This window comes from Anarhichas minor, unplaced genomic scaffold (genome assembly GCF_050575085.1).
Source record: "Anarhichas minor isolate MPS153535 unplaced genomic scaffold, ASM5057508v1 ptg000040l, whole genome shotgun sequence".
Lineage (NCBI taxonomy): Eukaryota > Metazoa > Chordata > Actinopteri > Perciformes > Anarhichadidae > Anarhichas > Anarhichas minor.
This window is the reverse complement of record NW_027466486.1, coordinates 10,562,004-10,575,454: the sequence shown is the minus strand read 5'-3', so window position 1 is coordinate 10,575,454 and position 13,451 is coordinate 10,562,004. Positions and strand designations below refer to the sequence as shown.

The 13,451-nt window shown below is 44.5% G+C and overlaps 1 protein-coding gene across 1 annotated transcript in view; it reads right to left on the bottom strand.

The window, feature by feature from the left end:
* LOC142968169 (formin-like) overlaps window positions 1-13,451 on the bottom strand; it is a 36,845-nt gene that overhangs the window by 22,159 nt on the left and 1,235 nt on the right. The window contains exons 2-7 of the mRNA XM_076107952.1: window positions 12,560-13,450; window positions 12,280-12,400; window positions 10,689-10,750; window positions 8,267-9,051; window positions 5,901-6,042; window positions 1,247-1,334 (exon numbers count right to left, since the gene is read on the bottom strand). Of these exons, the coding sequence (XP_075964067.1) occupies window positions 1,247-1,334; window positions 5,901-6,042; window positions 8,267-9,051; window positions 10,689-10,750; window positions 12,280-12,400; window positions 12,560-13,450 (2,089 nt within the window). The remainder of the gene's footprint in view (window positions 1-1,246; window positions 1,335-5,900; window positions 6,043-8,266; window positions 9,052-10,688; window positions 10,751-12,279; window positions 12,401-12,559; window position 13,451) is intronic.

The window sequence follows — 13,451 nt, the reverse complement described above, 5'->3', positions numbered from 1 at the left end:
CTCTTTACTCCTTCCCTCCCTCCCTAGTAGCTCTAATTACATTACATGTCCCATGTCCTTTTAATTTGGCAACAAAGGGGAGGCAAGCAGGCGAGGCCAGGGACTCGAGCCCTTAGAAGTACTTATTAAGGTGCTGTCCTTCATTGTCAGATTCAAATTGTCCATTTCACATACAACCCCCCATTAAGGCACAAGGAAGCAGCCTCACGCTGGGTGTTTTACCAAACCACCTCTACAAGCGGACACTGGAACAGAGAGAAATTTTTTTTTAAAATCTAACAACTAAATGGGCGTCCTGGTGCTATGTGCTGTTTGGCTTGTGTTCGAGGTGGTTTTATGTGGTAGCGCAGTGTCTGCTAACTGTGGAAGGTGGTTTTGTACATGCTTAGATCATTAGTGGGGTGTCAGTCCCATTAGGCTTGTGGAAACCGTCACTGGCTACAATAAACAGATCTGCTGGCCGCATGCTCAGACTAGCAGGCGGCAGGCTCTCTCCGCCACAGTCCCGGGACAGGACCAATTCCTGGCCCATCTACGCTGTCCCCAACACACATATTATGTGTACACACACACACACACACACACACACACACACACACACACACACACACACACACACACACACACACACACACACACACACACACACACACACACACACACACACACACACACACACACACACACACACACACACACACACACACACACACACACACACACTTTTTCCGCAGAACAACCAAGCATGCAATCAATCTACGCAGCTCCTCAAATGAAGGAAATGGCTATTTGATTTTAACCAGTGCAGGAGGGATTTCAAGCAGCCCGACAGAAAGAAATAAAGGCTGCTTTTATCCGTGTTGCTGTCTCACATTTTGACAAATTGTGGTATTTTTCTTACCGATCATGGTAATTTGAAAAAAAAACAAAAAAACTCCACGTTCCACTCGAAACACAAATGAATCCAAAAAAAAAAAAAGTGTCTCTAGTTACAAATTAGCAGCTGTCAAGAGGTTGGAAATGATTCTCTGCTGCAGGGCTCGCTATCTCATCTCTTAAAAATAACCCCCATCTGCATTTCATCAGGAGTCATCCTCAATCTATAGTTACACGGAACTGTAAATTCACTTTATTTCTGTTGAATCTAAAAAGGAGCTCCGTTCTTGAGAGACATTAAAATGATATCACAGTGTGCACAGGCGACTCGACATGTTCAACAGACTGTCATCAGAATTTTTTTCTTCACCTTGCTGAATGTCCTTCATCTCCAGATGCAGGCTCGACATGAGGATCGCGACCGCTTGTGAACGCTTCGAATCCAGCAGCTTGATAATCTGGAAGAAAAAAAAACCAGAAAGCAAATGGATTCATATTATTCGAGCATTAGTGGGATTCAGGGTAAAACCCACAGACTGCATTTCAGTTAATACGGCTTAAGCTGATTGCCATATCTTAAATTAATTATTTTATTTTAGGTTAACAGGATAGTGAGTCTATATTTAGAGGAGAACAACATCATTTATGTACATTAACACCACATTGTATGATGTTGGTTTCAAATTTCAAGTAATATTACTATCGATTACTTTCAAATGGTGTCTTATCTCTACTCCAAACTATCGCTCGGATTTCTTCACGCCAATGTTTATGACCAATGCTATTATTTAAAAACACAGGCATGAAACAAAGTCAGGAGCAGATGGTGAACAAAACGTTCGGTTCAGCGATGAGAGGCCGGGTGGAAATCACTTAGTCACTTCCCCCGGCTGTGGAAGCAGATGATAGATGATGAGCGAGACAGAGAGCCCGAAGCACCAGTTACTCTAAGCAACCTGGGAATCATCTGTGTTGACCCAAACGACCAGACTAATCAACACACGTTGTCATAACCCATCATCGTGATGCAAGCGACTGGGAAACGCGGAGCACGCATACATGGCCGGGACACACTTTGTCAAGTTACATCAATGAGGGAGCAAAGTCAAACAGAAAAGCGCCTCCTCCAGTTTACCGAAGAACATGTGTGAGATATAATCAAAAAATATCAAGTCGCAGTGAAAGTACAAAGGCAAAAGTGGCACCATAAAAGGACAGTCTAGAAGAGCAAGCTTTTATAACAAACTATAAATTCACAGGATTTTTATTTGTGCCTACACATGGTCACAATTACTTATGACTGAATTAGCCGTAAAGCCAGAGCGAGTTTTGGCAAGGTAAAGCCCTGCTCTAAAAGTTAATGTGTCAGGCTTCTTCATTAGGTATTATGGCGTTGTCGGCTACTGGGCTGTCCAGTGGGAGCTGGAGAGCAGAAGCCTTAGAAGTGGGTATTGCATTACAGGGCGTTAGTGGGTGCCATGCTGCTTCCAGCTCTATTACCTGGATCACTGGGGATCTCCCACTCTGGGGGCTTTCCCAACACCTCTAATTAACCACTTCGGACGGGCCACACTAAAAGCAGGCCAGGAACCCTTCCCGCTCACTGTGGCTGCAGAACTCGCCAATTAGCCTAAACAGTTACGTTAATGGGAAAAGACAACTGATGCTGGATGCTTGGTATCGGACACAGCAAACGGCTCGGAGGAAGCAGAGGGAGCCGTGTGATGCTGATGCTGAGACAGGTAGACGCCAATAGTTAACGGCTCCCTCCTGTGGACGAAAGGGGAACTCTGAGGCTCTCGTTTGAAACTGCTGTGGACACTCGAATAACACAGATGGGTCAAAAGGAAAGAGGAGAAAGGAGAGAGAGAGAGAAAGCGAGCGGCCTAAGAAAATAAACCAAAAGATGGAGGGAGACACTGGGAGTGTCAGCAGCTTGAGCTGAAGCAGGTGGCTGCTGTTAGGCGAGGTGGGCAGGGTGATGCTGGTTCAGAGCCGAGCGGATAGTTTACACAACCACGGCTGAGCAGCCAGCCTGCTCCGCGCTGTGACCGTCTGTCTGATTATCTGTCTGGAATCACCACGGGCAGATGTTAAAATAACAACTGGATCAAGACTTCCCATCAATAACCACCTACGATACACTCAGCAACCCCAGTCTCACCCAGCGGTGTTAATCTTACACCCACTCTCCCACGTCACAGCCAGAGCTTCAAATACGTCTTTAATAAACGCACCATGATTGCTCATAAGTCATCCCCATAAACCGGTTAAAGCTGCCGTTTGTTTAAGGAGATCCGCTATGTATAAACTTGATATGGGTTTGACTGATGTGGGGAGAGGAAATTGCTGTTTTTGTGTTTACTGATGTGCATATTTGCTCGCATACGAACTCAACAGCACATTGAGCTCGATTGATTTCCTCATCTTCGTCCACCTCTCCCTCCCCTTCTAATCCCTCAATCAAGAATGCGCCGACATGCTCATCCTCTCCTCTCCCCCCCCACCTCTCCTATAGGTGCCCTGTCTTCATCGCCTCCTCTCGCCAGTGGAGCGGAGCCACATGCCTGCAATTATACACCTGGTCCGGTCTGGTCCGGTCTGGTCTGCTCGGGTGGGAGAGCTCTCTTCCATGTCATCTCCTCCGCTTTGATATGCTAATCAGCAGAGAGAGAAGGGCTCCAGAGTAAACAAGAGCTTTGATATTTTTTTTTTTCCTATGGCACACATGATAAAGATTAACTTACTCATGTAGGCATCGGCCGCATCCCCCGAGTTTCAACTTCTGGCGTGTGGAGTTGTTGGAAAGCGGGGAAGTGGCTCATATGCATAATGTACACACACATTCCATTCCCGCCCACTCATCTCCTCTCGCCGCACACAGCCCCGGGCTGTGGTGTTAGCATGATCTGGCAACACTTTCTGGGCAAGTGCATAATGACTCGTGAGGACGTGCCGTCATCACACACACACACACACACAGACACACACACACACACACGTGCGTTTCAGCACACGGACGCACGCACATCGAAACGTACACATGACGGCGCATACACAAACACACGTAGAAACAAACAAACAAGGTAATTGAAACACACTTTCTCTCTCACAGATTCAGTGGCAACATTATCACTGAATTCTGTGCTTAGGCGGCAGGTAGTCTGCATGAGTGTCCACTGGTATCAGTAGTCCTGCAGGGGGACAGAGACAGTCTGGCAGCCTTGAACTCTAGCCTTGGCAGGTATCCCTCAAATTTATGAGACTCACACTAAGAACACTCGACACTAGATATTAACGAGAGCTAAAACCAATGACTGACTGTCAGTTGATTTATCTTTTCAAAGTATTTTATTTAAGGAAAATGGGAAAAAGAAAGTGACTATTCTCTATTTGTCTTAGTATCCTATGATAGGGAATTGAATAACTTTGGTTTTTGGATCGTTGGTAAGAAAAGCTATACGTTTCAAGATGTCACCAAGGGCCCTGCCACTTGTGATGGGCATAAAATAGGGATAAAATGCTAGGAAAATTGCTGTAATTGCAAAAAGAAAAGAAAAGTCATCCAATTTGTCTCTTTAACTCAGTAGCACCTCGTCTCCAACACTGTTCTCATCCCAGTTCCTCTCTCTTTCCCACCCGTTAACCAGCTGAACTTCTTGGAAGTCGTTATCAGCTGATGATTCAGAGGATTTTTCTCTCAAATGAGTATAAACTTTCAAGGATAAAAAAAAAATGATGAAGTAAACAACTTTTATTGTGAAGAACTTTCCAGCGAGTTGGACTCACAAGCTGGCTGAAAACAACCAAGCCTTTCACTTATTCACTTCCCCTCTTTAAATCGTAGAGTTGGACTCTGAATGCCCTCGCTGGCTCTTAGCACGGACCTTTATATTAAATATCTGACTTCTGTCTCATCACAGTGCTGGGGACGAAATGTCTAAACATAGATATCAGCCACAGCCAGTGTACAATATCTAAAGCAGATTATACGGGTCCTTCTCTCAAATAATAATAACACCAAATCTTATGTTGGACATGGAGTTTTTTGGATTGATATGAATTTGTCCCAACAGCGTCTTCATTAGTGGGGGTCAAAAGGCTGACGTAAGCCCAGACAGGAGACAGTTGGCATGATTTGTGTCTGGATCTGAGTTGGATCAAATGTTGGACAGTTCGCCGCTTTACAGTGACCAGACTGAGTGGAGAGATCTAAGGATGGAGATCAAGGACAGAGGAACACACACACACACACACACACACACACACACACACACACACACACACACACACACACACACACACACACACACACACACACACACACACACACACACACACACACACACACACACACACACACACACACACACACACACACACAGGAGCAGAGTGGAGCCTTAAGAAATTGATCAGAATAGGGGATGTGTATGGATTTAGAGGGGACAGTCTGGGGCATTGGCCGTTTTTTAACTCCTCGGACGCCACAGTGAGGACCACGAGTCAGCCAGGATGCTGACACGGCGCTGGCTGCAGCAGAGTTGCAGAGTTGCAGCATTTGACAAGACGTCAACAAGTGTGTCTTTGGTGGGTTGAGGGACGGTAGATCAATCTGGCACAAAAGCACACCTTTGCTGACTTTTCTCGACTGGTTTAATCTATAGAAAAACAAACTAAACTTTGAGGCTTGCACAGATGGAAAAGATCAAAAGATCTGGCAACTGTAGGCAACAGTCTGGAGTCACAATCCATTTCTTCCTGGATCATCTTTTATTTCTCTCTTTAATTTAAGATTGAACATGACAGCATACAAAAAGTATTTCTTCAACACAGCTTGATAAGAAAGCACGCTAAGCTAACGCAGCCCTCAGGAGGCCGCAGCAAGAGACAAAGTGCACAAACTATCCATCACATGCACAAAACAAAACAAAAAACGATTCATTGTGTTTTCCACACAATCAACGTCAAGGAAAAACTAGGACGTAACCCAAACTGAGGAGGAGTGTGTGGAGCAACTGACTCACCTTCTTAGTTTTGGCTTTCTTCTCGAAGGTGTCGGACAGGGGCTTCTTCTTCGTCTGCAGCGTGGCCTTGGAGAAAAGATCCTCAAACTCATTGGCGTCGACAATGTTTGGTTCCTCCAGAGAACCCCAGAGTGTGTTGTTGCTGCAAAACGAAGTGAAGTTTGAGTTTGTGATTTATGTCAATGCCGTTTCAATCTATGCATCTAAACTGAAACTCAGACTCACGGCGACAGCGGCTCACAGGGCGGCTGAGCTAAACAAATTGTGTGCTCTATTTGTGGAAGCGTATTTGATGTTTATTCAAGCTGCCCCACTGCTTTTCATTTTCCATTTCGCTGTCTGACAAAAACTTGGCAGCAAGACAATCTCAACTTTAAAAAGCACTGTTTATGAGGGAGGTGATAAAAACAACAAAAGTTTAAGACAAGCTTGTTTCTGTAATAAAGGATCATTTCCAGCAAACGGACGAGAATATGGGAGGCGATGTTGTGTTTCAGAAGTTGCCGAGTAACATGGAATAAACAAACGGAGGCAGAATAAGGACAAGAAGTGTTTAAAGTCAAGAGGATGTTCAGGATTCAAGCACTCTGTTGCTGTTATCGTCGCATCTGTCTATGCTTTCCTTCCTTCAGTAAAATAATAAAACGGACATCAAGAAACAGTAACAACTAAAGGTATGACGACGACACCTATAATAAGCTGCACATGCCTAACTACTCGTTTCCTATTATCTTATTATCACACGTCGCAGGTCGTTGTTTATCGACGTTACATCTCATCTGTGAGCTCATGAGACTGGCAGGTCAATCTCCCCAGAGAGAGAGAGAGAGAATCTGGACACAGCACACTAACACAAGCGCTGGCAGGCTTATCGTGGCCTAGATATCAGAACAATCAACCGCATTGCCAGCGACTCAGTTAGGGTCGAGTAAGTCCAATTGTTTCTGCGTGCAGTTGGTGAGAGTTTTCATCTGGGGCAGCCAAGAGGTTTTCATGTTGAAGACTTAATGATACTGTCCCGAAATCGGACCTTTAATTTTGCACTCCTGCCTGAGAGACTGTCTAATGAAGAGCCTCCGATTCTGTGCAGGAAACTAGCGTGGAAAAGAAAATTACATCCAAAGCCAGAGAAATATTTCCATGCAAGACAACTTTCTAACTGACCAGATTAGGACAATAATTGAGCTTGAATCCCCCCAAAAGCTATGTTCCCTTTTCTTTCTTTTTTTTTTTCACTGCAGCTCCACGAGAAAGTTTGTCCTGCGTCCTGCTCACCGTACTTTGTTTCGGCTCCCATTTAGACACCTGGCATCATTTCAAACCTTACACTGTTCCCCCCTCATAACTCAGAACCTCACACCGTTAACAGAGATCACACAGCTGATCCAGCTATAGTTAAACATCTGACCCATTTAATGCCCCTTAACTTGGCCCTTTACAGTTAAATTTATAGCCGACTTGAAACTGCTGCAGTGTAGTAAGTCCGTCCTCCAACGCTGGCCAGGACCAGAGAGCGAGAGCGAGAGCGAGAGAGAGAGCGAGAGAGAGAGCGCGAACCACCTCAGTTTCTCCCACTAAGCCAGCCATGGAAATACAAGGCCATAAAGCCTGGCACTCAGGCAACGACCACAGCAACTGTAAATGGGCTGGATAATCCACTTACAATTACAGAGTATCTCAATAGGGCCAGTAGACGAGAGAGTGTGCACCAACCATATCTTTAATATCTCTTTGAAGAGGTGCGTTCAGGGCCAAACTAAGACCCCGTTAGACAAGGGCCGATGATGCCTAGAGCTTCATTAGCTCGGGGATAACACTTTTTAAACCTCACTTTGATGACATTCTGCAGTAATCCACCAAATAATCAGTGAGGAAAATCCAGTTATTCTATCAATCATTACAGTAATAAATAATAAATACAAACAGGAGCTGAGGTAATGCTTGGCCTGGACTTTCTGTAGCCTTCGGTTTGAATTAGTTCCGGGAAAAGAAATGCAAGTGGGACAAACCATTCTGTGATTTTTGTGAGCTACTAACGATTTAATCACTGCTACTTAAAGGATAATTATTTTTGTAGTTCTGGCCCTCATTTTTATATCTAATTAATTGTTGGTAAAAAAAACGTGTGCACACAATTATGGTAAGTACGGTAGGTCAAAGTTGAACCAGGAAGTCAGTCTCTAAACTAAGAGAGACGTTTACAACGGACAGTTTGGAGAATAATTCTACCATTTTCCTTTGATTTCTTATTAACTCACGTTGTTATTACAAACTGGCCGAAACACTGAAAATATGACCCAATCTGTAATCCAACACACTTATCCTTTAAGAGCAGTATGAGGGAATTTAAACAATGGTCCACATACTTGTTGTCCTCTATCTGTATCCTGGTCCAGTACAGAGGCTTCATGGGACAGGCTGGCTCAACGGCAACTTTCCGTGGGGCCTTTTCCACCTTCTGGAAGAAACCGAAGCCCCCCATAGGGGGAGGAGGTGGCAGGCCTCCGCCTGGAGGAGGGGGAGGAGGAGGGGGACCAGCTCCAGGTAGGCCAGGAGGAGGAGGGGGAGGTGGTGGGGGTGGCGGACCACCTCCAGGGAGTGGAGGTGGTGGAGGGGGTGGTGGCGGGGCTCCAGTGGTGCCTGGCAAAGGGGGAGGAGGAGGTGGTGGTGGTGGTCCTACGAGGCCTGGTGGCAAAGGGGGAGGAGGTGGAGGTGGTGGTCCTAAGAGGCCTGGTGGCAGAGGGGGAGGAGGTGGAGGTGGTGGTCCTAAGAGGCCTGGTGGCAGAGGGGGAGGAGGTGGCGGGGGTGGGGGTGGTCCAGAAGAGCCTGGGGCCGTTTCAGCTCTTAGATTTAGTCCGATGGATTCCAAGTTGAGTTTTTTGGGCACGTTCTGGTTGGGGCTTTGAGCAAGCCCGCCGCCGTCTCCCGCCGGGCTCTTGATGAAGGTCTCCCTGTCCGTCTGGATACTCACGGTGCGGAAGGTCTTGGGTATCAGGTCGTCTGTGGACACAGCAGCGTCGCGAAGCTCGCCCCGCTCCTGACCTGTATTATAGCCCTTGTCTCTTTGCATCTTAGCAATGACTCCTTGCAATTGCGATATCGAGACAGCATGCTTACCTCGCAGTTCGAAGATTTGCAGCTCATAGTCGGACTGTTAGGAACAAGAGCAGAAAGCCAGAGACAAAACCAATGCAGAGTATCAGAATCTTCAGTCACTTTCCATCAAATAATGTAGTAAGACCATATGTTTCCTCAAATGAACTTGGATGAGAGTGTTTGATTATTCATCCAAAGGCCTACATCAATGTGACTCTTGGTTAAAAAATTACTTTTTTCAGCTTTTGTTTTCAACTTAATTCGCATTAAGTTTTTCCCCCAATCGGAGGTTAATATCCGGTCTGATCTCGTCCAGTTTTCATTTGACATGTCAAACAATGAAAAAGATGCCCACCAAAGCGAAGTATTGATTTGATACAGAAAGGAAATTGTTTTGCAATAAATCTTGCACATGTTCCTTATTAACGTGCGTCAGTTTAGAAATAGCATTAGGCAAGTTCCCACACTCTCTCTCGCGGGCCGACTGCGGTGCATGTTTCTCAGTGTCAGCATCAGCCCTTTAAAAAAGGTCCACGTCAAATTAAAGGCTTTAAGCAGACAAGGCTGAGGAACCAATTCTGAGGTCAGACGTTTTCAAAGAAACAGCCCATAAAGCAATTCATCAGTGGTACAAATGATGTAATACGACCACAGCTATGTTCTTTTGGTTTTCTAAGGGTATCCAATAAGATTGACTCTTGATTAAGTTGACGGACGAAAGAAAAACACCTGTGAAACACTGTTCCTAACCTTCACTTTTGATGAATGACACAGATGCATTTGGATTTGGAATATTGGAGACAAAGGAGATGATAAGATCTCTGAATGTGTGTTTGGAAGACATTTGGAAGTAACAATTATACATAATTTTTGTCTGTTTTAGATTTTTTTAATTGACAGTGCAGTTTTAAGTCAACGCGTTTTATAAGATGTTGCCTCTATTTATATAATTTATGTCACTTCAATAATTAACTTTATTTTCACTTTTTGTAGAAAACTGCTGAAGGTCCCATTAAAAGTCACATATAAGGGACATTCAGTGATTCAAAGGTTTCATATTTTCAATAGTTTACTCCCTTCTTATGGTAATCTTATTTTTCTCTGAGCCTCATCTGAGTACTGGATTACATATACAATATTTTGAAGGCACACTATATTTAACAGTTTAAGAGTCCGATTTTATTTATTTCCAATTGAACCTATTTATACAGTTTTTTTGGTAACAAAATTGCTTTAAAACTTGAAAAATATATAATTTAATGGACAGGTTGACAAACATTTTACATTCAAAAATCTTCAACACAACACTGGGCAACTTCAAAATCTCTGAAATGTTAAAGCTTCTACTGCTGCAAGTAAATGTTCAGCACCAGTCCAGCTGCTGCACTTGAACATTTCATGCTTGCTTAGTGCCATCTTGTGTTCAGTAGACTCAACTGCCATGTCAGGCTAGATATTACAACGTATTAAGTGCCTTATAAATGCAACTAAAAGTGCTGTTCGTGTATGTCTCCCACACATGCATTATCATTACAAATGCTACATGTTAGTTTGTTTCTGTTTAACATTTGTAAGGACTTCCTTACGTAACTTCTGCCCTCACAGAGACGCCCGGGCTTGTTTTCTCCAGTGTGTAATATGTTTTCAGTCAGTGTGTTAATAAAATGTCTGCTAAATAACTTGATAACTTACATGCATCCTCTCCAGACCTTCCTTGCACTCTCTCTTCAGCTGCAAGAGCGCAGCCTGGTGCTCTGAAAGGATGCAGAACAAGGACACAAACTCATTCTGCTGGCAGTTTAAATTTATTAAATATATACTGGAGTGTAAATCACAGCTCATTGTTGTTTTCTTAACTATTCATAGATTGAGAAAACCAGGTTTGAGATTTATGTTTTCTTGAGCTACTGGCTAAAAGATTGTCACAGTAAACCATTATCAAGCTGATCTGCAAGACAAGAGACGTACAACAACATGTACTGCTGGTTATCGGTAAGATTCTACAGAAGGGTGGGTCACTTTCAATCTGAAGTGCCATATCTGCAACCCAACCAACCAGTTTTAAATGACACTGCTGGCACAAATGAAACAAAAACAAACAAAACAGGTGAAAAAATGTGGATCTGTTGGTTCTAATAAAAGGATGGCATGGACGTAATTCTCCTAATGTTTTCTACTGCGAAGTTGGTGATGAAGTGCAATATCATACCTTATCCCATCTCGTGTGACTTGGTATCATGAACTACCAAGTTGCACGGTGTACACCACAATGTCTCGTCTTTATTAATATGACTGTGGGGCTCATTGTTACACTTCTAAGTCTTTATTCCGATTTATAGTGAAGAATAAAATTCACCAGCATAGACTAACTAGTAACAATGATTATTCTGAGTCAATGATTATAATACGGCTGATCATGAAAATCAAGTAAATATACTGACTCCACTTAATAGTCAATTAGTTGCGCAATTTAATCAGCACTGTAATCTAAGGCCCTACGTGTGTGGTGAATACCAGACAAGTGTCTTAAAGAAATGCCGATGATGTGAATATGGCTCACACTGGACTTTTGCTGTGCTTCTGAACTTCCACACACTATTCTCTAATACAAGAGCAAAGCTCGATCGTAGAGCACCAATCAACAAAATAATCCCGGGTTGCCAGTCTTAATCTATTCTCTGGGATGAAGCTTCACAGAACACCCAACAGCTGTTTTCACTGCTGCAGCTCCGCACTACCCTCTTTGAGTTAGACACAATTTCACTGTTCCCGGGAACATGAAAGAAAAGCTTTTTACTTTGTAATGTAATCAACCCCTCGACAGCCGTGCGCCTGTGTGTCATTACACCGTTAGAGTACAAGAGGGGCCAAACATGGCATGCTGCCCAGAGTATACTCGATTAAATGTTTTTTTTTACCTGCAACACGGCGATGCCGTGGTGCAACAACACAACAACCACACAAACAGCAGACTTAAGGAGTGGACACAGCCTCACTGTATTTAAAGGATGTGTTACACCCTGCTGCTGATACTTAGCTAGCTCTACACGACTTGTATGACTTGTTGAGTAAAGTGAGAGTGCTCGAAGGTGTGACTATTGTTTCAGTGTGAAGAGATCCATTCAAAAATACTATGCTGTACATAATCTATCCGCAATGGCCCTTATCCACAAAGCCAATCATCGTGAGGTTTGTCAGTGTAAGTTCGTGATCCTCTGTCAGTGTTCCTGGTCTTTAGGTGGAAAGACAGACAACAGTGTCTATAGAAGCTTGAGGTTCTTACCTGCCTCGGTGTATTTCAGCCCCACCTTCTCTTCCTCATCTTTGCTTTTGGGTGGGGGCCACACAGACTGAAGACGCCCCGGGGTCCGGTCCTCACTGTCGGTAGGAGACATGAGCTCCGTCTGTGGGGAGAAAATACATGCATCAGCGTGGACACTGGCAATGCAATGATACAGCAACAATTTGCCTCATCATTTTCTTATCATCTATGTACAAACCAAGTGTGCAACTTAAATTTCCAATAACGAACAAAATATGAAAAATAATTGTGATGTTCATACATTAGCTTCTGCGGCACTGTTAAGCTCCTTTCCAGGGGATTTGGAGGCTCTCTCAAAAATAGACCTCAGACATTCCTTGTCACTCTTGATTTTCTTTTTCACTGCGTCCACATCCACGTCTTCTGTTTTCTCCTTTTTGACAGTTTTGGGGCCAAATACGCTCCTGAAGGTTTCGTAGGCCAGGTCTGAAGTTTTCTTCCTCTCCTTTGGGGATGTGGAGGTTTCTGGTCCAGAAAAAACCTCTTCTCCAGTCTCAGACTCTTTTCTGCTGTGTTCAGGATCCCCATCATGCCCGACGTCTGACTTTTTGGTCTCATCGTGGTTGTCTAGGTTGAGCAGCTGACTGAGATGGCCCATCGCAGTGCTTTTAGTTTCCGCGACAGGTTTAGGCTCCGCCTGTTTTTTGGTCGGAGAGGTGGCCATCTTCTGCTTGGGGATGAGCTTGGCTTTGTTTACCGGCCTTTTAAGGCTGAGCAGGGCCAAGTCGGCATCCTTCTCCCTCTGCTTGATCTCTGACATAGTCTCCCTGTCTTCCCCCAATGCTCCTTTCTTCAGCACCCGCAGCCCACTGAAGAGAGCCGGCATCTGGAAGGAAGGGGGGGAAGAGAGCGAACTGCGCCTGGATGGGGATGAGGTGGACGAGGGTGCAGTGGATGAAGCTGCAGGTGGTGTTACTGGTGTCTTTGGAGCAGTTGTACGCTGTGAGGGAGAACTGTTACTTGGCTGGATGTCTCCTGGAGACTCTTCATTAGCAGATGACGGCGGCATGGGGTTATTAATCCCTGTAGGGTGATTTGTGATACCAGCAGAGTCCGACTGCTCCACTGGAATGGAGAATGATTGGACTGAAACTTCAGGAGTCTTCGGGCTGGAGGGAACAGAGGAGGACACC